Source organism: Sorex araneus, chromosome 8 (assembly GCF_027595985.1).
Source record: "Sorex araneus isolate mSorAra2 chromosome 8, mSorAra2.pri, whole genome shotgun sequence".
NCBI classification, from domain to species: Eukaryota; Metazoa; Chordata; class Mammalia; order Eulipotyphla; family Soricidae; genus Sorex; species Sorex araneus.
The window spans coordinates 8726733-8754586 of NC_073309.1; the positions used below are offsets into that span (position 1 = coordinate 8726733).

Consider the following 27854-nt stretch of genomic DNA (forward strand, 5'->3'; position numbering starts at 1 on the left):
GCATGTGCTAGATCCTGAGTTTACTTCCTGAGACCACAGTCCCCACCCTCCCCCTGTCCCCTTGCCCCAAGTTCCCCTTTTTTCTCTTTTACAAACAAAGCTGTAGTGTACATGGATAGCTACAAAGTGTGCATGGAGAATGATATTTCAGCTGAGGAACTGTGCATTAAAATTTTGATCCACTTGCCCAATCAAATGCCATGGTGGTCGTGCCACTCCAGAGTTCTACCTCTGAAGAGCAAATCCCCCCACCTCTGCCCACTGCCACGAGGGAGACAAGCACGATTTAACCCACACAATACTTCCCTCTTCTCTTGTTTCTGAAATGTTTTAGCAAACATCTGTGGCCAATAACTTGTCTCTGATAACTTTCTTGGCCTTGGTCTAGGAGAACTTATGGGTCTCAGAGAAGTTTGGGGTGACTATTTTTAAGCTCTTCTGATCTTTCCTTTTTGACCAGGGGTCATTTCCCCTTTGGGAACCTCTAGGGGCTAGGGGAGGGTTTAGAGATCCCAGAACTTCCATGATGGAAGACAGGTTTGCTAAGGGGGGGCAGGGCTCTCACTAAGAAGGGGACACGCTGGGTGCCTGGGTGGGAAGTGACCTGGATGAGGTTCACAGCCTCTCCCAGGCCTAAACCCCCATCCTGGCTCTGCCCTGGTTCTTGGGAAAGGGCCCTGGCAAGGCAACCGTACATCAGATGCCGTCATCATGGGCCCATCCGTCTTTTTGAGTTCTCTTTCTTCGGACATGATTTCTTCATCCATAAGGATGGTCCTGGGAGTTAAAGAGACGCAAAGAATTACTTGCTCAGCCATGCTGCCCTGCTGTCTTCTATTGCTTATACTCTGACCACCTCCATCTACAGTGCTCTGAAGAATAAGTGGGCTCTCACTCAAGGGGTGCCTTTCTCGAGAGGTCAGGTGAAATGCCATTACTCCCTGTCCCCGACATGCGGTCCAGGGCATCGGACTGATCAATCTGCCCACCTATTACCATCGGTGCTACCCACCCCAGGTTGGGTGCCCAAGGTACCTATCTTCCTTTCCTGCCCTGGCAGCCCATGTCTCATGTATAGGAAATTCTGTACGCCACCATTTCTGTCCGTGATCGGATGTGTCCCTAGAGCCCAAGGTTGGATTTCACCATTAAGGAGATTTTTCTTGGGAATCTGATCTTTAGCCAATGGTCCTAACCTCCCTGCTTGCCATTTGACCTGACTGGCTGCAGACCTTGGGAGGCCGCAGCAAACAACGTGACCAGAAGGGCACTAGCCCCCAGGACTCTGGAGGGCTGGAGAGTCTCAGCTTCACATTCTGGAGGCCGAGGCCAGGGCCTAATGCATAACGTGTTGACACTTTAATGGGTGAATAAGCAGGGGTGAGTAAATAGAAGTCAGTGTGGAGAAAAGAATGTCCTGGAAATCCATGCTGCTGTGGCCTTTGCACTTACTTGATGTAATCACCTATGTTGGTCTCTGGGACCTCTGTCATGGGGACCACTTGGGAGGAGGTTGAGGGGGACGTCACTGGGCTGGATTCCACCTGGGATACAGCGGCACTGTAAGGCTTCGCCAGGCGTCTCTCAAACCTAGAGGGGTCGGGTGGGGGGGGGCGAGCAAGGCACACGTCAGGGCCTGGCAGTTGGGGCCAGGGGGCACTTGGTTCCAAGGTCAAGTCCCAAATTCCAGACCAGGCCAGTCAGGCCCTCAGGAAATACCCTCTTCAAGTCTCAGTCTTGCTTGGTCTCCTGTAGAGGTTCCTACACCCTCTAAGTCAGCCGGGCTCTCCCCTGCACCCCCATGGCTGCCTGAACTTTCCCCAGATTCTTCCCTGAGTATCCATGTGGCTTGACGCAGACCAGATGGCCCCGGCTGACAACCTCTTAGCTGACACCACACCATTCTGGGCAAAGGACCCATGCTGATCAGGGTTCTGAAAAGCTCTTCAAAGATTCCTGTACCCCACGGGGAAATTCAGGCTCAGTAGTTCCCAGGGAGGGTCTAGGAATTAATTTTTTTCTTTAACAATCTAGATGTGGTTCTAGATTCTGGATCACCCCAGGTGATTCTAATGTACAGCCAGATTTCCGATCAGCCATGGGTCAGAAAGGCAATGTAGTCAGATCTGGAGCTGATAACGAATACGGGGCGACCACACAGCCAGAACAGCCAGCGACAGTGGTATCAGCTGAGGGCGAGGGCACCCGCTGGGTGGTGGTGGGGACTCAGCATGACTGCTGTCCCACATAATAGATCTCTCACCCAACATTTGCACACCCTGGAAAGGAAAATAATATAAAATGTGGGAGTATCAACACGGGGGAAACACAACCCCATGGAGTGTCTCCAAACCTGCAGAAAACAACACCTCGGCTGACAAGGCCACCTGGACAGTTGGGAAGTGAGAGGTGGGAGCAAACGGAGTGGGGCAGAGCCGCCGAGCTGGCACCCAGACCACCAGACGAGCCGCGACCTGGATCCCGATGAAGGCAGTAAAGGGTTGCGGAATGGAAGGATCAATTTCATTTTACCCCCTGGAACAGATGATTACTTTCCTGTGGTACTGGCCCAAACAGGGCTAGGTTCAGTTATTTTTAAAAGGAGTGCGGGGTGACCAAGAAAAATCAATACGGCTTCCTTGGCAGAGCTGCCCACACAGAGCTGCCCCACTTCCGCTTCCTGTCCTTCCAGAGCCCATGTCAGGCTCAGCCTGGCATGAGCTCGGGGTGGGGCTCTCAGCTCTTGTGTGGCTTGGGATCAGGACAGTCTTGCATGCTGCAAACAAGAAAGAAAAAACAACCCAAAGCCCACGTCCACTGCTTGAATTTTCTGCCCTGCTTTCAGCTGTCTTGTCTTCAAAACAAAAGCTGTGCTTCTGCTACTCCCTCGTGGGGTCTCTCAGACGGCGCCGGAGGGCTGCAGGGTGGAGGTGCAGACATGGGCCTTCTCCTTCACCCGCCCAGGCCTTCTCCTTCACCTGCCCTCTGGGCCTGGGCTCGCCGGCCTCCAGGAGGGAGGCTGGAGGAAAAGGCCCTGCCATTATGGACCAAACATGATGGCCACTTAGTACCTAAATTATAAACCCTAACTCCCAAAAGGAGAGAGTAAGAAGGAATGTGCCTGTCGCAGAGGCAGAGGGTGGGAAGGGGTGGGGGTGGCGGGAGGGATACCGGGAACATTGGTGGTGAATGGGCACTGGTGGAGGATGGGTCCTCGAACACCGAAATGTAATCATGAAAGTTTGTAACTGTAAAGAAAAGGCCCTGCTGGGTCGGCAAAGGTCCCAGGTCGGGGAGCTGCCGTCTGGGGTTTTGTCTTTTTCTTAGCCACCTGTGCTGGGGCGTGCTCTCTCCCTCTGCGCCCGCAAGGCTCTGTCCTCCTGTCGGCACCAACGAGAAGGCAGATGTGGCAGAATGGTCACAGAGGAGGGCAGGGAACAGGAACCCTGCACTGGGCACGTGTTTACCCGGTGCCCTAAGCGGAAGTGCCTGCCCAGAAGGCCATGGCGTGAGCAGGCACAGAGGGCCGTGTTCTCCTGGTAGAGAGGAGGGGCGCCATGGTAAAGAGACCCAGAATGCTAGTGACCCCCGGATCATGGAGGGGCTGTCAGTCAATGAGCAGGGAGGGGGCGGCCACCCCCGAATCAGTCTGGGCTATTCTCTTGAATTTTCCAGTTCCAGAGCGTGCTCTGAACCCCACTTTTTTTTTTTCGCTTTTTGGGTCACTCCTGGCTCATGCACTCAGGAATCACCCCTGGCGGTGCTCAGGGGACCATATGGGATGCTGGGATTCGAACCCGGGTCGGCCGCGTGCAAGGCAAATGCCCTACCCGCTGTGCTATCTCTCCTTCTTTAGGCAGAGTTAAGGAGCTAGCCCCACTGGCCTGGACGCCCCCCAGCAGCAGGCGCGAGGAACAGGAGGCGGCCTCAAGCTGTAAATGACACAGCGGAGGCCCAGCGAGCCAGCGAGTGACGGCAGCAGGTGGGGGCACCCCTGGCCGCCTGAGGCGGGGCCCACAGCGGGAACTGGGGGGGGGTGCCGGGGAGAGCGTTCAGGGGGCTGGGCGTGTGCTTTGCATGCTCTGCCTGGTGTGACCCCTGCACCCAATCCCAAACCAAGGATGTAAGTGATCAGATCCACAGTTTAAGAACAGACAACGTGCCGTATGGACTCTAGACCTTTCCTTTGGGGGGCAGGGATCTGGCCTGATTCCTGCTAGAGGAGAAGCAACATTTGCCTGCCAGCCACACCCTCGAAGCCATGTTCCCCCCACGCGCGTGGCTGTCAGGTGAGCTGTGGAGGAAGGAGCCCGGGGCGGACACTTCTCTGGAAGTGCCAGAAGGTGGCCCCCCAGCTCCACGCTCTGGGAGGCGCCCCACTAATGGGCGGTGAAAGCGCCACGGCGCTTTAGGAATACCTTCAAAACAGGACGGCTGAAAAATAAAAGTCGTTTTCTTTGAATGTCTGCTCTTCAGGAGAGCTGGTGAGTTCTTTTTTTTTGGAGCGGGGAGGGATTTTGATGAATACCAACCTGTGGATCAATCAAATGAGACGAGCTCTCTGTTTTTTTTTTTTTTTTCTTTTTGGGTCACACCCAGCGATGCACAGGGGTCATTCCTGGCTCATGCACTCAGGAATCACCCCTGGCGGTGCTCAGGGGACCATATGGGATGCTGGGATTTGAACCCAGGTCGGCCGCGTGCAAGGCAAACGCCCTACCCGCTGTGCTATCACTCCAGCCCCCAGACGAGCTCTCTGTTTTAAGAATTGGCTCCCTGGTGAGCCAGGCAGCCGGTGCCCAGGCGCCATGCCATCTTTAGGAGTCCGCCTAGCGTTCCTGCGCGTTGGAATGGCTGACGGCCTCCCTGACACAAGACGGACAGTCTATATGTCATAAAACAACAGTTTTCTTCTCTGATCACATAAACAACAGGCCTCAAAAGTTGCAGCACTCAAGGCTGGAATGAAGAAGCGCAGTTCGTGTCTGTATGCACACACGCACGCACACGCAGTATGCCTGCAAGCTGGACCAAGTGCCCTCTGGCCCTGGCATGCCTGAGGGAGCCAGAGGCCTGCGGCTCCCGAGGTCTCCTCCACAGCCTGGGCTTGCTGCCTCGGCAAAGCAGGAACTCGGACCTGAGAGCTGACTGACAAGCACCCGTCAGGGCTGGGGGTGAATGCCGGGGCCTGGTCCTAGAGGCTAGCTGGTCCTGTAAGGCCATGGGCGGTCTAGGAGTCCTCAGGGAGCATTCTGGGGGGCTGTAGGTCTGTGGGTCCCCAACCTCACACGCGCCTCGCAGCGGTGGCTTCATCTTGCCCAGGCTGTCCTGTTTCTGCTGGGGCGAGGCGTGGGGATCAGAGCAGCCGGCCAACTTTCAGTCAGAAGAGGGGCCTGATGTGGAGGGCACGGGAGGCCTGAAAGGGCTCAGAGGGCTCTTAGGGACAGGGGAGAAGCACTGCAGGGAGGGAAGGTGGCCTTGGACAATGGGGAGCACCTGCACTGCGGGCAAAGGTTTTAGGGGCTTGCAGACACCGAGCGAGAGGAGATGGGTGCCTGGGAGAGGCAGGGGTTTCAGCTTGCCCTGGATGGCCACAGACACCGAGGGAAGGAGACTAGTCTGAGAGAGAGGGGAGGGGAGAGGGAGAGGGAAAGAGGGGAGGAAGAAATAGAGGGGGAAGAGGCAGAGAGAGACAGAGAGAGAGGAGGAGAGAGAGGAGGAGAGAGGGAGAGACAGAGTGAGAGGGGAGGGAGAGGGAGGGAGAGAGGGAGAGAGGGGAGAGAGAGAAGGAGAGAGAGGGAGGGGGAGGAGAAAGGGGGAGAAGGGGTAGGAGAGGAGGAGAGAGAGGGGGAGAGGGGGAAGGGGAGGGGAGAGAGGGGGAGAGGCAGAGAGAGAGAGGGGGGAAGAGGCAGAGAGAGAGAGAGAGAGACAGAGACAGAGACAGAGAGAGACAGAGACAGAGGTCTGGGAGGGTGTTTCTAGGAAAATGTTCCGGAAAGGAAGAATTTAACTTGGAAACACGTTCGGGGGAAATGGTGGAACAGCAGATGTGAGACGGGTGATAGAAGACACAAAGTGAGCGGCTGGAAGTAGAAGGTGGCTGAGCACTGCTGTGGGGAGGGTTATGGGCCACTGGACTAGCAGAGGACAAAGTTTCCCAAGGCCAGTGTAGACTGTTCTACTCCCCTTAACACCGGATGAGCGTCTGAGCCCCATCTTAACACCACGTGACTTGGTCATATTTAACGGTCTCCGGTCTGGGGGGGGGGGCGGTTGAGCAGTGGGGTCTGGCCGTCGTTTCAATTCCCATTCTCAAGAGTATTAGCGAGGTGGAACATTTTACATCTTTATGGCCATACAGAGCTTCTCTTCTGTGAACTAACTGCTCCCTTCTTTTTTTTTTTTTTTTACTTTTTTATTGAATCACTGTGTGAGATAGTTCCATAGTCCCTTCTATTTTTTAAATTAAGTTATCCCCTTTCCTTCAAGGGGATAACTGTTTTTGTATTATGCACTCTAATAATTGGAAGGCAATAATATATATGCTGAGAGCTTCTCTCGGTCTGTGACTATCTCTTGATTCTTGTTATGGTGCCTTTTGAAAAATTAAAGTTTTCAAATTGAATGCAGACATTATTGATAGTTTTACTATGACTTTGAGCTTTTTTTGGGGTAGAGTATACGGATTAAAATGTTCTCCTTTATTTAGAGACCATGAGGCATTATCACGCACTTCCTTCACATTTACAGACTGCACCTCCACATTTAGGTCTTAATTCACAAGAAATCAGTTTTTTGTCTGATGTGGCCAAGGGCCCCATTTCTTTTGCTTTCTCCATTGCTCACTGCTTCTGCATCTCTCACCAAACATGCCACTCATCCATTTCCTTTGCTCTAGAACTCTGGCTCTGTTCTATTTCCACACGTGTCTGGCTCTGTTTCTGAATTTCATTCTGTTCTGTTAGTCGATTTCCCAAATTTCTATATACCAAATTTCAGTTTTAAATTATTATAATTTTAGAGTAAGAATCAGTCTGGTAGAACAAGGCCTCCAATGTTTTGGAGTGGTTTGGCTTGTCTCAGGATTCTGATCTTCCATTATATAATATATATGGTATCAATCTTTTTGGATTTAAAATTTTTAATTTATTTATTTTTTGGTTTTGGGGCCCACTTGGCAGTGCTCTGGGCTTACTCGTGGCTCTGTGCTCAGGGATCACTCCTGGGGTATTTGGGGGATCATATATGGTACTGGGTTGGCTGTGAGTAAGGCATGCACCTCAACCTTGCTCAACCTTTACAATATCTCTGGCTCTTCTCTTAATGATGGTTAATAAAATTATTTTATGTGTAAGTACATTGCTGTTTTTCACTAGATTGATTTCTACAGACATTTAAAAAATAGATTCTATTTTCTATTTGTTGCTACTATTCAGATTTGTAATTGACTTTATAACATAGACATTTGGCATCCTCGCTAAATTCTGCTAATTCCAATAATTTGCCTCTAGATTATTTTGAGTTTTCTGTGTAGATAATTATAACATGGCACTTTTATTTCCTTTCGAAAGTAGTCTCTTTAATTTATTTTCATAACTCCCTGCACTGGCTGGAGTTCTAAGCAAATTGCTGAATAGAAATGCAACTCTAGTCCTATTTTTGATTTTAAGGAGATGATTAAACATTTTATAGTTTTCTCAAGTTATCCTTGATTGGGTTAGGAATTTTCCATGGATGGTTATTTAGTTTTATTGAATATTGCCTTTCTTAGTCTATTAAGATGCCCATATGCTTTTTGTACTCTAATGTGGTAAATGAAATTATTAGATTTTCTCTATGGAACCAATCTCACATTCCTAAAATGAAGCCAGCTTTGTGCTGATGACCTACCTTTTTCTCTTTTGCTGGATTCAATTTGTTAATATTCCAGTGAATATTTTGCATTTGTATTTTTGAATTAATGAAAATAGCCTGAAATATTTATGTCTCTGACCTGGCTTAATGAGTTTTAGTAAGATGATTACATTTGTCTCATAAGATGCGTAGGGTAATATTTTCTCTAATTTTTCCCTGAAGAGAACTGGTGTAAGTATGGAATTAGTTGTACCTTGCTTGAGTGCTTGGAAGAACTGTAACTCTCAGGGCTTAGTAGTTGAGAATAGCAAGATCTGAGTTGATTCAAGTTCTTCAATGGTTATAGGAAGTCTTTATTTCTTGGAGTTTCAGCAAGTTGTCCCTGCATATTGCGGACTTTTTGGTACCGTGATCTTTAAACTCCTCAAATGTTCCCTCACATATTTGCTGATTCTTCTCATTTTTTTCTTAAATCAAACATTGTGATGGCTGACTGGTCAGCCTCATCTCCTCAAGCTTCAGAGAATGACCTGACTGGGCTTCTCAGAGGCTATTTGGCTGCAGTGAATCATCCATTGGAGGGGAAGGGGGTCAGAGACAGCCCTGAAACAGCCCAGCAGATGCCGAGAGAACGTCGTAGCTGAGAGAGGCTTGCAACAGCCCCTTCTTCAAGACTCAGGGGGACCTTCCCTGCCAACATCTGATCATAGGCTTCCCACTCTGAGAACTGAGGGGATCGGTATCTGTTCCTGCCTCCCCCCGAGGTGCTCTCTTGAGACCACCCTTGCCAGCTACTACAGATTCACAAGGACTTCCAGGAGACAATCCAATGTTTTCCCTAAAGTTTGTTTCCATTGGTCTTTTAGCTGACCATATTGGTGGCAATAATACTCTTTCTTCTTTTTGGTTTTAATGGCCACTTTCTCCTGGGTCTCTAACTCTCTTTTTCTCCAATTTTGCCAACACTTAAAAGCTCCATTCTTGGGGCTGGAGCAATAGCACAGCGGGTAGGGCATTTGCCTTGCACGCGGCCGACCTGGGTTCGATCCCCGGCATCCCATATGGTCCCCCAAGCACTGCCAGGAGTAATTCCTGAGTGCAAAGCCAGGAGTAACCCCTGAGCATCGCTGGGTGTGACCCAAAAAGCAAAAAAAAAAAAAAAAAAAAGCTCCATTCTTGATCATCTTAGGATCAAAGAATAGGTTTTGTTTTTTATTTTTTTGGGTCACACCTGGCAGTGCTCAGGGATTGGTTCTGTACTCAGGACTGACCCCTGGTGGTGCTTGGGGGGCCGTATGTGGGGCTGGGGATTCAAACTAGGGTTATGGCTGCTGCAGCCACAGACAAGGCAAGTGCCACATGGCCTGGACTCTCTCCTCCTGCCCCAGCATCACAGAATGAGGTGAGAAAGGGGCTCGTCCTGATATTCCCAGCACCTGGTCTGCACAGGGAGAACAACACTGTCCAGGGAACCCAATATCTCCCTCCAGCCTCTCAGACTTTCAGCCTGGCTCAGGGGTGCCTCTGAGGCACCCAGACACAGTTCAGGGATGGACAGAGAAATCAACCAGGGCCACTGAGTGGCTGCAGGACATCTGTCAGATGTTACTTCAGAAAAAGAGCCCGGGCCTCTTCGCTGCTAGTCTTGAACCTGGAGTACGAAAAGGCAGAGCCGTGGGAGCATCTGAGTCCTCTTGCAGCTGATATGCAAAGACCGACTGAGAAAGGAGCCAGCGCAGCAGAAGGCAGAGGAGGTAGCGGGGGGTTCAAGATGCAGTTGACGGTTCCCGAGTCCTGGGTCAAACTGGGCCTGAAGTCCCACACCTAGACACTTTCAGTTACATACACCGATATGTTCATTTAAAAATCAGACAGCTTGAGCTGGGATGAGCTAGCACTTTCAAACCCCCTCCCCTCACCCCAGACTTCCCTAGGTCAGTATAGTCATGAATAATGGATCCTTGTTAAAAGTAAGTTTGGATGGCAGAGAGTGAAGCTGGAGTATGAGAACTCAGAGCTGGTTGAGTTGGAGGGTCTGGAAGGATGAACTACAGACACCCTCAGGATGCTCCTTTGAAATCTTTGGGACCCTTGAGTGTTGCCTGGGAGCAGATGTGACTGAGTGAGGGATCAGGAGAGGGACTGGAAGAGAATGTGTGCTGTCACAGGCCACAAAGCCACAAAAGCAGACACCCTGCGTTCCTTCTCTGGGCTGTGAAATGGCCTTTCTAGCACCTGGTTGGTGCATGTAAGAGATGGGGCGGGGGGGGGCGTCCAGGAGATATGGGGGTGCAGGAGCCCGAGGTGGCCTTGGCCCTCTGCCCCAGGCCAGCTGCCTGGCCCTGCTCCTACTCCAGAGGCCTCTGTCTTGGTCCCTTGCCTGGGAGGTGACCGGTGACTTCTGCGGGGGAAGGAGAGGAAAGCAGGAGTGGGAGGATATTAATGGCTGAGGAAGCTCAGGCGGGGCCAGCACCTGCGGCCTGGGACCCTGGAGGCACCGTGTCCTGAAATGACTTTGGGCTGATTTCAGGAGAAAACGTCTCAAGGCTGCCTCAGAGTTGTCCCCTACGCGGCGGGCACAGGGTCAGGATGGAGGTGGGTCCTTAGTTTCCCCAGTGGAGGTCAGCAGCACAGTGGGCACTGGTGGGATAGCCCCAATGCAGAATTTTACAAGGCTCTGCAGGCCGGCCCCCGCCTCTGCCTTCCTCACCTCACAGAAGGTGGGGAGCACCGGGGCCACCCCCCAACTTTGGACAAGGAAGTGCGGCAGCAGGTGGCAGCCACAGTCAGAGGGGTGCATGTACCAGGGCCCGACCCTGGGGGGTTCCCCTGGGGCAGGGAGAAGTGGGGGGCAGAAGCCTGACCCCACCTCGCTGGCTACGCACAACCCCTGGACAGGAAAAGATTTTCCTACACTTTGTCCTGGGGGTTGGGATGGGATCCCTAGCACCATCACGGTGGGATTTTGGGGCGCCTGTGCCAGCCAGCACGAGCTCTGTGCTCATCCTCCCACGCAGCCTGCACGGTGCCTCTCTCGGGGCTACACGGCCCCCCCTTTCAGAAGGGGACAGCCAGGTGACCTGGCAGGGAGCACTCCGCAGCCCAGAGAACACCTGTGTCACACGTGTGACCGCAGGCAAGGCCATGTCTCAGAGAAGTCCCAGTCATGGGGGCGATGGAACCCACGGACAGAGAAGACACACCTGGAGGCTTCTAGAAAAGGAGGTCCCCGCCACCCGCTGCCCAGCCCTTCCCTCCTCCTCTTCCGATGACCACATCAAATGGTGGGGGCCCTTCACTGAGAAGTCAGCGGGCGAGCGGGCTGCCTGAGCCACCTCCCATTGCTTTACGGTCTGACTTGACTACATCTGCGTCTGGCTGAGACACCCCAGCAGCGAGACTCGGTGGGCACCTCCCCATTGGCTGCACCAGGCCCAGCCCCTCTCCTGGGGGGCCATGGTGCAGGCACAGACTCACCCACAGGGTGGCTTAGGGGAAGTTCTGAATTTGGACCCAAGAAAATGACAGGCTACCCAGAGCACCCAAAGGTGCTCCAGTCCACTGTGCTCAGTCCCTGCTGCGTGATGGGAGGGTCGGCTTGGGGGAGCAGACGGGCCCAACAGGGGACATGCTTTAAATGTCCCGGCCAGAGCCACCACCTTGCATAGGTGTTTGCACGCACAAATGTGCACATAGCATACACCAGGAACAACGCGTGCATCTGCACACACATACATACATGTGTGCACATGGCAGGAATGTGGCGGGCTGCCTTGCTTTCCTGACGCTAAGGCTCAGGCAGCTCTAATGGGAGAGAAAGGTCAGCGCGGCAGAGCAAAGGGACCGTTAGCAACAGGGCTTGTCTGCTTGGCCGGCCCGAGCGATTCTGTCTGACGGGCGAATGACCTTTTATTTCACTCTTCAAGGTGACATTTACGCTTGATCCACTCCACTGGGAGGTGCCAGGTGCAGACAGCCAGGAGATGCTCAGCGGCCAGGACACGCTTCTCCAGCCACCGGGCAGGCCCTGCCCGTGCCGTCCCCTCCCTCTGCTTTGCTACCCTGGCGGAGGTGGAGATGATGGTCACCCTGTGCCCTGGCCTCCCCCAGGAGTGGGACTGGGAGTCGTGATTGCATGTGTGATGAGGGCCGCCAAGGAATGGGGCTCCAATGTGTGTGGTGGGGCCTGGTGCCGATCTGCCCTGGGGGGGGGGGCAGCTGGATAGGAACCACCCATGGGGCAGGGAAGAGCCGGGGTGCTGGCTAAAGAGGTGGGTGGTATGGGTAGGGGAGCAGAGGGGGGACTAGGGCAGGGGCAGGGGCAGCACTTTGGAACCTTCTAGAACAGGGAGCAGACAGTGTTTGCTCTTGCAGAATGGCTGGTAGGCACCAAAGGCTGGAGTGCGGCGGGGCGATGCCTCACCACTGGGCTGTGGGCGCAGAGAGGTGCTGTGGGTGCGAGTGGCTGCAGGAACTCCGCTAGGGGCTGTCACAGTCCTGAGTGACAGGGACAGGGATGAGGATGGCAGCAGTGGAAATGGGGACGGGTGTTTAGAAGGACACACTGGGCTTGAATTTGGTGGCCAGACTCTGGACGCTTCTCCAGATGCTGTCCCGGGAGCAGGGTCCTGGGACGGGAGTCACAGGGTGTGGGTTGGGGACATCCAAGGGGCGGAGTCCTCAGGAGGGGACATCAAGAGCGGGAAGAGCTGAGCCCGGGGGCTCCTGTGTTGCTGGACTGAGGAACAGCTGGGGATGAGGGGAGGCCGAGGGGCCGCCATGCCCCGCCCCGTGGGTTACTGTTCTCCCACCAGTGCCCTCGAGTCTCCCTGCCTCCTGGGGGGATGGAGGTGGGGCACCAGGCCATGCCCACACGGCGGCCAATGTCCCCAGACACTCCTTCCTGAAGTCTGTACTGCCCACACCTCTGGCTTCTCCATGTTCCTCACGCGTGCCGTCAGCCCCGCTGACACCCTCTGTGGCTACCCCTGGGAACCTCGGCCCACCAGCCCTGGATGTGGGGGACGAGGACTCATGTTCCTGTTCAGGACATGAGATTTCCAAGGTCACAGTCACAGACTGGGAGCAGCCAAGCGTCACCGGGAGCCAAGTGACCTGAGCAGGTGGCCGCTGTGTGGGGCGCAGAGCTGAGAGAGACCAAGAAGGTCGCGCAGAGCCAGTCTGAGCCGGGGGAGCCGGGCTCTGCCGCAGAGTCAGCGCACGGGCTCCCTGACCCTCAGGACACTTCCCTGCTTCTCCTCTGAGCTGTGTCCCCCAACCTGCCTCTCCTCCAGCTGACCCCAGACCTCTGCCTCGCACATGGCCTGGCACTTATCAACCATTTTCTGATGGACTCTGAGTGAACAAATGATTTATCAGCCACTGCGGCTCACTACTAGGACACAGGCAACGACTGAAGACAGAAACTGTGGCTTCCTGCATGCTTGAACTAAGAAAACAAACAACATCCCCGACCCAAGCGAAGCGCAGCCTCTCCAGTACCCACATGTCACACCGTCATTAGTCTGATTACGGGAACGGCCTCTTGAAAGTACAGAGCAAGCGAAGCACGCCGCTGCCTCCCAGAGGGAATGGACGCGCTCGTTAGGCCAGGCTGGCTGATTTCTCCAGGACTATTTTACATGTTCCCCCAAACCTGAGCCGTCCTTGGCACCGGCCGCGCAGGCTTGAGGCCCAGGCGCTTCAGCGCTGCACTGGCCATCATTAGTCTAGAAGGCAGCCCGGCGGGCCTCGTTACCATGGAAACAGGCTGGGAAGGGAAGGGGCCGCGCACACCAGAGGGCTCTGTGGGGAGGATGGAGGCTGATCCACCCTCGGTGTGCGGGGCTTGGCAGTCCACACGGCCCACGTACAGGGGCTGTCCTGATGGCCAGTCCGGGTTGCCTGGGAGGGCCAGGTGCGGGCCTGCCTCCACCAGGCTGCGTAGGAATTTTTTCTAAGCAACCATCTCTGGGTGAACTTGGTATTTAGCTTGGAAGCAAACAGCACAGTAATAACTCGGGAGAGACACCACACATGCATGCACTCGTGCACACACACGCACTCACACACACACACACACACACACATACACACACTCAAGTCAGCTTTCCTTCCTGTGAGTCTGTGAGGCCACGCACACACACAGGCCAGAAGGAAACCTATGACAGACGTTGGACCTGCCCAGGTGCTGCTCCGGGACGGAAGCTGCTTCAAAGACTTAATTTTCTCCTGACAGACGTCTGAGGAGTCAGGCACAAGATTCCCCACAGAAGCAGCAGGCCCGTCACCCGGGCTTTGAAAGATGCCAGAAAGGCTCTTCCTATCTGCAGCCGGCAAGGACTGACCATGATTTGAGGCACTTGGTTCCTTCTGTCTGTGTGGGCTGCAGAAACGAACACAGAGCAGGAGGCAGGGGCTGGGGAATAGGGCGCCATGCCAGCTGGGGTTGGGGGGGTCAACTGGGCAGCCAGTGAGCAGCAGGGGGTGGCCCTCGGGGGTGAGGGGGAGCCCACTCTGGGGGTGCTACCTGATGTGGTCTTCTTCATCTTCTACCAGGAAGAACCAGCGGAACTTGACTGTCAAGGGGCTGCAGTTGGTGATGTTGATGTAGCGGATGACTTCTGTGTCATTGAGGATGCAGCCAAAATTCAGGTCCATGGTCTCGAAGCTGAGGTTGGGGTAGTACACTTCACCGCGCAGGTTCACACTGTCCACCTGGGGGTGCTCCATATACTTGATGGCCAGCATCTCCTCTGCAACCCAGTTGTTCAGGTCTGTCCTCAAGGTAGGGTCGAACTTGACCAGCAGGCTTTTTTCCTCCTGAGTGCTGAGCTGAATAGGCTGTGAACAAGGTCACAGGGAGCTAGCAACTTTGGCTCTGTGTACTGTTGATTTACAAGGACAAGTAGACTTACACATGTTTATGGACACACAGAGACACACACACAGACGTCCATAATAGACACACTGCTTTACTCAATTATGTCTCTGCCCTCGGACATAAACAGTCAGTATATTGGTCTCTGTAGCTACTGGAATCCCTCTATACTAATATGCATGCACATGCATACGTTTTATTACGGGAAAAAGAAAAGCCTGGTTACCTGGAGAGGAATGACCTGAAAGAAGTGGTGTGTGTGTGTGTGTGTGTGTGTGTGTGTGTGTGTGTGTGTGTTTCCCTGAGCTCATGTGGGGAAAACTTAGTGCAGACATCATGGATGACCAGTCTTTCTTTCCTTCCTTCCTTCCTTCCTTCCTTCCTTCCTTCCTTCCTTCCTTCCTTCCTTCCTTCCTTCCTTCCTTCCTTCCTTCCTTCCTTCCTTCCTTCCTTCCTTCCTTCTTCTTTCTTTCTTTCTTTCTTTCTTTCTTTCTTTCTTTCTTTCTTTCTTTCTTTCTTTCTTTCTTTCTTTCTTTCTTTCTTTCCTTCCTTCTTCTCTTCCTTCCTTCTCTTTCTTTCTTTCTTTCTTTCTTTCTTTCTTTCTTTCTTTCTTTCTTTCTTTCTTTCTTTCTTTCTTTCTTTCTTTCTTTCTTTCTTTCTTTCTTTCTTCCTTCCTTCCTTCCTTCCTTCCTTCCTTCCTTCCTTCCTTCCTTCCTTCCTTCTTTCTTCTTCTAATGCAAATTAAGACTACACTCTACTTATTTAAAATTCTGATGCATATTTCTCAGGAAATAAAACTAGCCCTGCAAATATTTTCTATATGAGAGACATCAATCCTACATGCTGGGCTTCAAGTCAGTGTCGGGGCTACGTGCTCCTCACTGGCCTTGGGAAGGTCTCGGAGCCTCCCCAGCCCTCATGTCTCCATCCCTAGAATGGAGTGATAAGAAGTGTTTCATTTTTTTAGTAGGCTGAAAGGAGGGGCTAGAGTAATAGCACAGCAGGTAGGGTGCTTGCCTCGTACCAGGCCAACCCGAGTTTGATCCCCGGCATCCCATATGGTCCCCGCCAAGCCCCACCGGGAGTGACCTCTGAGTGCAGAGCCAGGAACAAGTCCTGAGAACTGCCAGGCATGATGCCGTCCCCTGAAAGGAGTTAAAATGCACATGTCTGCTCAGTGTGCCTAGTACTTAGCCTGTGACAGACACCAAATGTCACTAGGATACCTTCAAAGAAAAAGATTGGGAAGCAGAAAGCAGTTTGGACAGCATCTAACTGGCCCCAGCTAGGAGAGGGGGTGGTCGCAGCTATAGCCTTGCTTTCAGAGGCTGAGGTTTGAAAGATTCTGCTTTGAAATCAGAGCTGGAGTCTGCAGCACCTCCCTGCTCTCCCCCCCAAGCCCCTAGCTTAGCTTAGTCGTCCTGGAGGGAGTGTCAGTGGCCAAGCCCTCAGGGGCCTGAGCATTGTCATCATAGCTGCCTGAGCTCCTGAGTGTCTGTGTTCTGCTCAGGGCAATGGGGCTGGTTATGATCCCCGGGTCCCACACTGTCCCCGCAGCCACCGCTCTACTGTCATCTGGCACTGCACATGCCTGCGGGGACATCTGAGGTCAGCCTAGAATCTTCCCTGGATGGGTTTCCTCTGGAATTCATGGATGATCCACAAGACCAGTAACTTCAGTACCTGAGGCCCCATCATTGATTATTGTACCAGGAAAAACAAAAAATGACCTTAATTAAAAAAATGTTTCTACAATAGTTCATTTCCATGTTTGGAGAGATAATTAAAAAAAAGAAGGTTACCTTTGTGTCTATCTCTCACGTTTACCCAAGCCCTTAACTCATCCTGCCCCCCTCCTGCCGCAGGTAATCAAAGGAGCAAAAGCCCTATCCACCCTTGTGGAGACATCGTGTGGCTATAAAATCACATTTTTATAGGTATTCCTTTGTGATACACTGCTGGGAACATACCCTGCTCTAGGCCTGCACTTTGCTTGGTCACTGGGAGTCTACTTTCAGCACTTATAAATCTGTCTCCTTCTTTTTCATCGTTACGTTTTATTCCACCACAACACTTGCCATCATTTATTTAACTGATCTCCTTGGAAGGCTGCTGGCTCCCTGTCTTTGTTCCTATAACCAGGTCACAGTGAATATCCTGTGCTGTCTGTCGACACCTACAGGGTGAGTTCCTAGGAGTGGCGTCTCGAGCACAGAGGTGGGAAGTATTGACTGCTGCTGCCATCTCGACTTCCAGGGTGCAACCCGCTCCCTTTCCCATGAGAACACCCTGAGCCAGAGCCATATCCAACTTTTGCTCATTTCCAACTGGAAGGAAAAACTGTTTCAAAGCAATTTTAATTTGCTTTCCGTCCAATATCATTCAAGTGGAGCTTGTTTTGTATAGATCTAAGAGCCATTTTCTTTTATTCTCAGAGTGAACTCTGTTCATCTCCTTTGCTTTTTGGTTTTTGTTTTCTGTTGGATTGCTGGTATTTTTCCTATTGATTTCTAGATCTTCTCCTAGAAAATTGTATGTGTGTCTTTATTAAAGTTACACGTACAAGTCAAGGTCCTTTACTTCCTCAGTTAAGCTGATTCCGAGGTGCTTGAGTTTCTGAGGCACGATTGTGACTGCCCCCGGCGCTGTGTAATCCCATTAACGACCTAAATCCTGAGACTATAAAACCAAGCTCCTGGAAGTGCGTGTCTACATTTGCTACATTTGCGGCTGCACGACACCTTATAGCCTAGTTCTCCCTCTCGGAAAACCTGGCAAGCTACCGAGAGCTTCCTGCCCACACAGGAGAGCCTGGCAAGCTCCCTGTGGCATATTCATATGCCAAGTATAGTAACAATGGTGGGTCTCATTCTCCTGACCCTGGAAGAGCCTCTAATGCGGCACCATTGGGAAGGATGAGTAAAGAGAGGCTTCTAAAATCTCAGGGCTAGGACAAATGGAGACATTACTGGGCCTGCTCGAGCAAATAGATGATCAACGAGATGGTAGTGATAGTGATAAGTACAAGTAATAAAAAGGGTCAAACTATATGACAAGCAGTATTGTAAGAAAGAGTGAGCCATCCTGGCTTCATGACAACACAGACCCACCAATTCTCTGTTCTCCTCAGAGGGCTGGTCAACAGGACAGTTTTCTTGAGGAGACAGTGGACAATCAGTTGGTGAACATACTCAGATTTTTCTGGGGCGCTTACGCCCACTTCAGAAGAGGTAGATTTCTTCCAACGTTTCCATCCATCTCTCTGGGGCAGAGCACTCGTCCGACAGAGACCCAGAAGCCTGCCCGGCTCTTGTGCAGAGCCTGTCAGACAGCTGTTGGAGTGCAAAGAGCCCCTTGACTTTCAGCGCCACCCCTTTGCACCTTGTCTGAGGCTGAAGGACTCCCCACCTATCAGCCTCTCTGGGGAGCTTTCAGGCAGAGCGCTGTTTTTGTTTTTTGTTTGTTTGTTAACTCACTTCGATCCTCTTTCTAGCTTCTAAAATGTGTTGAGGTCTCTCTCTCATTCCTTGGTTATACCCTCCTTTGCACCCCTACATCCTGGGTTTCATTTCTACTTTTACCTTCTATGATCTAGGAGAAGCAAGAGGGGGTTTGGCCATCCTGCGGCCTCAGAGAGGGGCTCTTGTCAGACTATACATTCTCGAGTTTTCTTTTGCTATGGGGGTTTGAGTTCAGTCTTCCTGTCTTCTTTGGAATCTCCCCTAGAGCACCGGGGGCCGGAACACTGGACTATCTCTGAGGCAGCAGAGGATGACATGACATGTCTTCTGCATGAGGGTTCCCTCAGGGGTAGGTTTCCGTTGCCTCTTGCTTTTCTAAATTTTCTCCTTTTAATCTTCACTCCAGGATCTTTGCTGTGCGTTCTCCCCATTGTGCGTAAATGAGCCTCATGGAAGGTCTGACGGAAGCGAGAGAGGGGGGTGGCAGCGCTGTTTACAGCTGCCAGGCAAGAATGGTCTGCCACACCCTCGGATGGCACGGCTGGCACGCTGGCACCTCCTCAAGTGCGCTACACTGCAGGAGTCCTTCCCTGGGGCCTCCTCCTCTGACACTGCCTCCTTCCTCCTCCCACCCGCCTCCCTCCCCAGTCTCCCAAGACTGACACGGAGTCGCTCTGGCTTCTCCTGCATCCTTCCTCCCCACCGCCCTGCAGGGCCCGCTGCTCTCTGGGACTGCGCCCCAGGATGCTGGGAATGACTGTGCAGGGCCGAGGCCTGGGGAACTGGCGGGCTGCTCCCTCCCTTGGCCCTGCTGTGGTTCCTGCGGACCTGGAGGGAGCGAGGGGGAGGGTGTGGGGCTGGGCTCTGGCCCAGTGTCTCGCCCCTTTGAGTGTGAAGTTCTGGTCGGATGGAGACACAGAAATGAAAGGGTGGTTTTGTTGGTGGGAAGTCCCCCTCTCCTAAGTGGGGGATGCACGATATGGGCAGGAACAGAGGGGTATCAGCTTCCTGAGTCAGCCCGGAATTCATTTCGGACTCATTTAGAGGTTCCTGTGTTCTCTCCTCACTGTTCCTTGGAGCCGATGTTGCGGGACTCAGGGAGTATCTTGATAATGCTCTCTTCCTTTCTCACATGCGGCCAGTACCCCGCTCCCCAGCGCCCCTGGAGTCACTAGGACAGCCTCCGCTGAGTTACCTCGGGAACGAGGGGCAGTGGGGACTTATCACTCTCACAGATGAAGAAGGGGGCACTTGAGGAGAGCAGGATGTTCACGGGCAGGCTGGAAATGTTCTTCATGACCAGTGGCTGGTACTCAGGCTGGAGGATGCAGCTGGGTGTCTGCGAGGAGGGAGAGGAAACTGTGAGCCCCACCGGCCTTTCCCAGTGGGACCAGCTGGCCCTGTCCCATGGCCCCCTCCCCATCTGGTGTTCTCGATAGCTGAGATTTAGATAAGGTGTTTGAAATGTCTGATGAACTACTGGGAAGTAAACCCAGATCAATCAGAAAACACTGATTGGATTTCTCATTCTCTGCTGCCTGCCTCAAAAAACAATAACTGCTTCGGAAAGTGGCTTTTGTGGGCAGAAGTGCTCTGCTCGGAGCACCTCAGGGCCATGGCATAAGGTCCTACAGGTGCACGATGTCATGCAGGGAATGCAGGAGTCATTAGGATGCAGAAAACGTTCTTCCTTATACAATATTCTTTCATGCTGAAAATTTTCAATTTGCAAATATATTTTTCTTATTATAGTGGTAAATGCTATTTCCCCCAGCCCCCGCTGTTTCCCCTCTGATAACACTCGGATAATACATTTAGAATCATCGTGTCACTCTATTAGATATGTCAAATTTAATTTTTAAACTGGAGGAAACATAAGCAGGGGATCTGAGCTGAAAGTTCTCGGGCTGGTTTCCCTCCTTCCGGCGGGGCCCATCTATCTTATTTCTTGTATGCCTGGCAGGGCTCAGTGGCCATCAGCAGGAGGGCACCGGGACCTCCACTGTGGCCCCCACGGGGAGCCTCCCTCCAACCATTGCCCAGATCTTCCAACAACGCTGAGCTGAGCATCCTGACCCTTGCTCTGATTTGCAACTGCCCTTCACCCCACGGAGATGTGGGGCTGCTCTCTGTGGCTGAGGCTGATGAGGCACATGCTTCAGCGGAAGTCAGGAGAGAAAGAGGCCTCCCGTCTGTGGGGTGCACCTCATGGAGTCTACGGCACTAAACCAGCTCTATTTGCTCTGAGCCAGGAAGGAGACGGGACCTCTAGCTGGATGCTAGAGAATCTTGCCTGAACACCAAGAAGGAACTGGGTGAGGAAGGGGCACGCGTTAATTACCCCTTATGAGGAAATAAATAGTGAAAAACAGAGCTTGGACTGTTTTTCACTATTTAATTCCAAGGATTCCAAACTAGGGATATTTGGGGAGGGGGCAGAGGGAAGGACAGAAGGGTAGAAACAACTGAACAGGGACTTGTGGGGCAATGCGTTTCCACACTTAATATTTGTAATTTTATTCTAGGGATGAAATCCAAACAATAGATACTTTTTGCAAGAATATGCTTAAAAAAACCCAAGGTTATGGATATAAAGAAAAGGAACATTACCCACACTTTATGAGTGTTTATGGGCTTAGGAAAAAAAAACTTAACAAGAAACGAAGCTGCAAAATTAATGTATACTGTAATGTATTGTGCAGATAGCTATCAGTGAGCTATCAGCTTGCTGAATTTTCTCTGGATAGTTTGGAGAAAACAGAATACAAATGTGATACAGCTGCCACCAATAAATGTCTTTTTTGACCAAAAAAGGGAAGAATTTGAAACAGAGCAAGAGTGGCTCTGCATTGATAGAGGAATTCTTTTCTTTATATGTCACCTGGCACTGTCCCAGCTCCTTTGGGCCCTGAAACAGAGACCCTTGTGCCCTGCTGGGCTGCCCAGGAAGGGTTTGGACTGAGTCAGGGGAGGCGCTCACTCATGGCACTAAGGGACCCCAGCTCGTCCCCCCTCCCCCCATCCGCTCCCTTAACCACCGCACCAAGGTGCTCAGGGACACTCTCCAGCTTGAAGGAAGCAAAGGGGACTCCGCACCTAAACAGTCCCAAGCTGCGTCCTGCAGAGGAATCTGGGTTGCTCGGTCCCCCGTGACCCAGGGCCCCATCACCTACCTGCCCGGGACTATGGGGAGCCAGGAATGGCAACTGGCCCCTTAGCTTGGGCTGGGTCACACACAGGCAGCCGTGAGGAACAACGGGGACAGGTGTGCAGTGGGTCTGGCAGCCTGTTCTGAACTACCCAATCCACAGGAATCAGCACCCTTGAGTGTCAGGCCTCAGGAAGGACAGAAGTCAGACTTCCCCTGTGACTGACACTTCAGAGGTACAAAGGCCCAGACTTAGGATTTTCAGCTGGATGTGCCTTGGCCTTCGAAGCTTCAGAAAGTTGGCGAGCGGGTGGGCGGGGGTGACAGGGCCCTCACCCCGCTGACCTTCTCCAGCCGGTAGGTGAGCTGCTTGGTGGAGAGCTGCAGAAGCGGCTCGATGAACTCGCACAGGACCCTCACGGTCATCACCAGGTTTATCCCCTGCTGCGTCCCGATCATGGCGTGGCACACCAGCCGCTCCTGGACTACCTGTGGACACGTGTCAGGGACAGTCAGCGGGCTGACCACAGCGCCCTCCCTGCCACAGGGACCCCGGGAAGCACCCATTTTTCCAAATACAGCATTGCAGGGGGCACACAGTCAAGCTGGGATGGTTTTATGTCTTAGAGGGATCAGTCGCACTGACACTGTCAAGTGCTCAGTCTATCTTTTATCTCCGTTTCTATCTCCGCCTCCTTCGCCCCCCCCCCCCCACACACCAATTCTCCCTAGTGGGGCTTAGGGCTTACTCCTGGCTCTGTGCTTGGGGATCACCTCTGGTGGCGGCGGGAGTGGGGGCGCTTATCCATGGCCCGGGATCAAACTGTGGTCGGCCATATGCAAGCCAAATGCCTTAATCCCTGTACTATCTCACTGGCCCCTGAGAACCTACTTTAAGCGGAGGCATTTTAAGGCTAGAGGGCATGTACCTACAGAAGCAGACAGGAAATCCAGCTGGGCTGAACCGTGAAAACAAAGGCTGCTGCCATGGAAACCACTCTCCTCCTTCAGACAACCTTCCAGGGGCCCGTCTCTGACAAGGGTTATGGAGGAGAAAAATCGCTTCCACACTGACATGCCACCCCCTTACCCTGGGGTGTGCAGAGTAGCCTTGGAGGGTCACATTGATCGTCTGGCCTGGTTGGAGCTCCATCCTGATAGGGTGAATCTGAAAAACAGGGTTCTGGGAATCCTTGGAGCTCTGAAGTGAGGGGAATTTCTTCCTTGGCCCGATCTTGGCCAGGTTCTTCTTGGTCTTGGGCTGGAAACCTTCGTTCATCCAGAATAGCTGCTGGGCCCGGCGTCCCTTATTGGTCAGTTTGAAGCGGTACACGTAGGTGTCCAGGCTGGAAAGGGTGTCCAGACAGGAGGAGAGGAATCAACGTTCAGGTGGGCTGTTCTTTTTATACCCTCAGGATTGATTGATTCCTCGGCTGTTTGAAATGTTAGTGAGCAATGGATACCGTGTAAAAACAAACAAAGCAGAAAGCTCAAGAGACATGCCCGAGGAGCAGTACCAGGGCGGGGATGGTCCCCAAGTCGTCGAATCCTGAGGAGGAGTCTGGGACAGTGACCGTCATTCCCCATCCATAGTCTTTCTCTGTGGGTTAAGACCACCGGAGACCCCAGAAAACCAGCTAAACTGGCCAGTCTTTGAAACAAATTGCCCTCATTTAAAGATATTCTTTCATCCATTCATCCTTATTTATTTAATTATTTTGGTTTGGGGGCCACACCTGGTTATACTCAAGGCTTACTCCTGGCTCTACACTCAGGAATTACTCCTGGTGGTGCTCAGGGGACCCTCTGGGATGCCAAGGATCGAACCTGGATTGGCCACATGAGAGACAAGAGCCCTATTAGCTGTTCTATTGCTCTGGCACCTTCACTCTCCTGTTCTGCAAATATTTATCCAGAATCTCTTCATTGTCTGGGGACTTTCCCAGATACTGGGATTTCTAAGATACTTGGCTTTCTAAATCTTGGACCTCTAAGATGTGTTTTGTTTGGAATTTAAACAGATTATTTTTTGACTTTTTAGGGAAAAAGATGTAGAGGTTTTTTAAAAAATATTTTAAATTGCACTAGGTTGGAGTGACAGCACAGTGGTAGGGCTTTTGCCTTGCATGCGGCCGACCTGGGTTCGATTCCTCCACCCCTCTTGGAGAGTCCAGCAAGCTACTGAGAGTATTCGCCCACATGACAGAGCCTGGGAAGCTACCCATGGCGTATTTGATATGCTAAAAACAGCAACAACAAGTCTAAATATGGAGATGTTACTAGTGTCTGCTCGAGTAAACTGATGAACAGGATGACAGTGCTACAGTGCATTAGGTTTTGAGACTCCATCTAATTCGCACCTTTGAAGACAAAGGCTTCACATCTGACCGTTCCTCACATAAGGCGTGCCAGGAGGATGCATTTATTATTTTTTATTTTTTGCTTTTTGGGTCATACCTGGCTATGCACAGGGGTTACTCCTGGCTCTGCGCTCAGGAATTATCCCTGGCGGTGCTCAGGGGACCATATGGGATGCTGGGAATCGAACCCGGGTCGGCCGCGTGCAAGGCAAACGCCCTATCCGCTGTGCTATCGCTCCAGCCCCAGGAGGATGCATTTAGAGCCACACTGCCTTCTGTTCAGGGGGTCTACCCAGTTCTACTCGTTATTTGAGCCAATTGCAAGCAGGTCAATGGTGCTACTGGGGGTGACAGGTCAGGGAGGCAATCAGAGACAGACTAAAATCCAAAACCCAAACCCAAATGACTGCCTTTGCAATACCTGATGAGATACACTGGCAGTAAATTTCTCCCTTGCTAGAGTTTTTTCTATTTAGGTTACTAGGAGAACGCAACTCTCTTCCCTACACTGGAGGGGTCGGCAGTGTGTAGGAGTCAGAGAGGAGAGATCTCGGTGGGTGGAGAGGGCAGTGTCAGAGTTGGTCAGGGTACAGCCACTCTGAGTTGGTCTGAAGAACATGCTTCCCTGAGCCTCCTCTTCTGAGGCTAGGGGAACACAGCTTAGAGAATGCAACCTGGTGAAGGCCAGGAAAGGCTCAAGGCTGGCGGACGCACCAGGATGGGGCAAGTGAAACGGGGAAGGTGAGGGACGGCGGGCCCTCAGTTATTTACTTCAAAACAACTTTCTAAAATAGACAGCGGTAACAAAGGCATCGTGAGCGCTGCCCTACCTAAAGTGCGCACCCAGATTGAGTTCTGGAGCAAAGGGCTTGTCGGAGACAATGGTAGAACCAAAGCCAGAAGCCTGGACAGGAACGCGGTAGGTGATGCTATTTTCAATCTCCAGCACGACAGTGTCTTTGAATGTCACTGTGTCATTCAGGTTGGCAGTCAGGGTCAGTTGGACATCGGTTTCCGGGGGGACCAGGCCTTGACTGGGTTCAATCGTCCACAGGGACTTTTTGTGTGCCTGCAACACAAGACGACAAGTGATCAGTGAGGATATTCTTGGCATTTTATTCTGCCCATGTCAAAGCCCTCGAGACTTCAAATGCCTGGCACTGTGGAATGCGACATCAGAGACAAACAAGATTTTTCCTCCCCCCAATCAAAGCAGCTGGGTGTTTGTTGGCTTTTCCCCTTTTCAAAGAGCACCCCGATTCTGAAGAGCAAACCTACAATTCTGCTTTTGAATGCTCTGTGAAGATCCCTCTTTCTCAAGCTGACAGCCCTGTCTCACTAACCAGCTTCTGCTAATTATCTGCTCTCACTCATCTCTGAATGCAAGAGGTCTTAGCAGAAGGGATGCAGTCCCTTCAAGAAGGTGGAGTTGTTAAAAGAGAGGCTTTTCAAATGCAAAGTGTCTGTGATGTGACCGTGAGGAGGAGCAGCCCCACAGGAAGTTATCCTGTTTGCAATGATTTCCTCATGCTCCAATTTGACTTGCTGCAATTCCAGACACATGTGGAACTATAAGAGTTGGCCGTGGGGCTGGAGCAATAGCACAGCGGGTAGGGCGTTTGCCTTGCTCGCAGCCGACCCAGGTTCGATTCCCAGCATCCCATATGGTCCCGAGTACTGCCAGGGGTAATTCCTGAGTACAGAGCCAGGAGTAACCCCTGTGCATTGTCTTGTGTGACCCAAAAAAGAAAAATAAAAAAAAGTGTTGGCTGTGAGCCCCACGGGTAGGTCTACTGCCATTTGTGCTTAGCTGCTCCGCACTCAGTCTCTCTCCTCCCAAAGGATATGGGTCTCAGCCTGGCTGTCCCACTGCAGGCTGCAAGCCTTGGCCCAGCCTGCCTGCCTGCTCCCTCCCCCTTCTGTTTTCACCCCTTCGCTTTATTGCCATCTCTTAGTGCATAATTGAGTTATTCATCATGTTCGTCTCCTTGCACTAGAACATAAGCTTCCCCTAGAAGGGATTTTTGTCTTCTGTTCCTTTGGGGGCGAGGGACCTCCCAAGAGGTGCTCAGGAGGCCCTGGGCCCCTGTTGATCCTCAGCCAGCCAGGCTTGGTCTGTTTCGCTGTAGACACCTCAGGACACCATGATGCGTGGTGCTTCGGTGACACCCTGATGGTGTGCAAGGAGGGACAGTACTTTTGTCGTTTTGTTTCTGTTGGTATTATTCACTGATCTGTCCCTAGCACCTGTCACTGAGGTTGGTTTATAATGAAGCTTATAAAATAGCTGGTAAGTCAGTTAATGTATCTGCCATTTAATTAAATCCTTGTAAGTTTGCCATCTCTTTTCTCACCTCAAATAACTTATTCCAGATTTTAGTAACTCAAACAATATCTCTCTATATTAAGAAGAGAGATGTTTTAGGCACTTCTCTACACGGGTATTTGGTTTGCTCCCTTGGAGAAATCAATGCATGGGATCTTTCCCTCTTGTCGAGTGACCTTGACTTCCCGTGTCCCAGCTTTCAGAGACCTGTTAGGGTAAAACAGCTCCAAAGTGGAACATCTAGGTAAGCCTCGAGCCATAATCAAAGAGCTCTCGCTGAAGCCTCTGACTGGATCCGAAAGTTCAGATTCTGCTTCCCTGATGGGGTATCCCTTTCTCTAAGGTGTCAAGGGATTCTCCCTGGCTTTGGGGTACAGGTGAACTTAAAGGTGTCTAGGTAGGAGTTTATTTATCCTGCTTGCATCTATTTGCACATGTACTGGGATTTGCTAGCCGTCCAGAATCCACGCTTTGTTCTCTTTCATCTCTGAGAAGGCCCCATCCCCATGGGGTGAGTCATTGTTTCTACCTCACTCTCTCTCCTAGTCTGACTCTGGAAGTGTGTGGCTTCCCTAACGTAAATGTCTTAGAGCCTCTCTGCAATTTTCATTCTTTCACATTTTGTGACTGGAGGATTTGGAGGATTTCTTGCGATTTCATTCATTTTCCTCACATGATTGTGTGATATGGCTGGAAGTCGCCCACTGCACTGAGGACCACAGATGAGCGAGCCGAAGGGTGTGCTCAGTGCAGGCACTGGCTCCAGGCCCAAACTCACTGCCTCACCTCTGCAAGGCAGGAGCTGTAAGCCGCTGAGTTAGCCCGAACCCTCTGCCTCTCTCCCCACCTTCCAGCCCACTTACTCTTCCTTCAGCATGCGTAATTCACTGTTAAAACACCTACTCTGCTGAAAAAAAATTTTTTTTGGCTTTTTTGGTCACACCTGGCAATGCTCAGGGGTTCCTCCTGGCTCTGCACTCAGGAATTACCTCTGGCGGTGCTTCGGGGACCATATGGGATGCTGGGAATCGAACCCTGGTTGACCTTGTGCAATGCAGACGCCCTACCCGCTGTGCTATCGCTCCTCTGCTGCAAATTTTAAATAATTATTTCTGAATTTGGGTCTTATTATTTATACTACATATTTTAATCCATTAACTGTCTTTAAAAATTCTACTGGTGAACATTTGACCTAGACGTTCTTCCTTGCCCACACTTAACACCTGAAAATTTGTTTATATAACGGTAGGGCTTGTGAACAAAAAAATCACAATTTATGTTCAGTGTTCCCAGGTCCAGGGTATGTTGGGGCACAGGATGTCTCTGCCCCAAATGGGTGGCTGCACTGGCAGTCAGGGAACCACAGTGCAAAGGAGGCAAGGGTGGCAGTGGGAGGGAACTGGGCTGAAAGCCCCTGGGGAGAAGGAGTGTTCCCTGGAGCAGAGGAGACCCTTTGATGACAGGAAGTGTGTGCCAAACAGTTTCTTTCTTTCTTTCTTTCTTTCTTTCTTTCTTTCTTTCTTTCTTTCTTTCTTTCTTTCTTTCTTTCTTTCTTTCTTTCTTTCTTTCTTTCTTTCTTTCTTTCTTTCTTTCTTTCTTTCTTTCTTTCTTTCTTTCTTTCTTTCTTTCTTTCTTTCTTTCTTTCTTTCTTTCTTTCTTTCTTTCTTTCCACATTTCCTTTTGCCTCCAAATGGGAAACTGAGCTTCATGCAAAGGGGGATCCCCAATTATATTTTATTATTGATTAATGAAAACCAAATATATGCTACTTAAAGTGCACATACGAACAATTCTCTCAAATCATTTAACAAAAAGTCTCAACTCT

General features: G+C 51.5%; 1 protein-coding gene across 1 annotated transcript in view; it reads right to left on the reverse strand.

Moving 5' to 3' along the window:
• HYDIN (HYDIN axonemal central pair apparatus protein) overlaps positions 1 to 27854 on the reverse strand; it is a 273502-nt gene that overhangs the window by 80131 nt on the left and 165517 nt on the right. The window contains exons 19-25 of the mRNA XM_055145713.1: positions 24534 to 24772; positions 22434 to 22689; positions 21689 to 21832; positions 19391 to 19534; positions 14384 to 14697; positions 1453 to 1590; positions 691 to 777 (exon numbers count right to left, since the gene is read on the reverse strand). Of these exons, the coding sequence (XP_055001688.1) occupies positions 691 to 777; positions 1453 to 1590; positions 14384 to 14697; positions 19391 to 19534; positions 21689 to 21832; positions 22434 to 22689; positions 24534 to 24772 (1322 nt within the window). The remainder of the gene's footprint in view (positions 1 to 690; positions 778 to 1452; positions 1591 to 14383; positions 14698 to 19390; positions 19535 to 21688; positions 21833 to 22433; positions 22690 to 24533; positions 24773 to 27854) is intronic.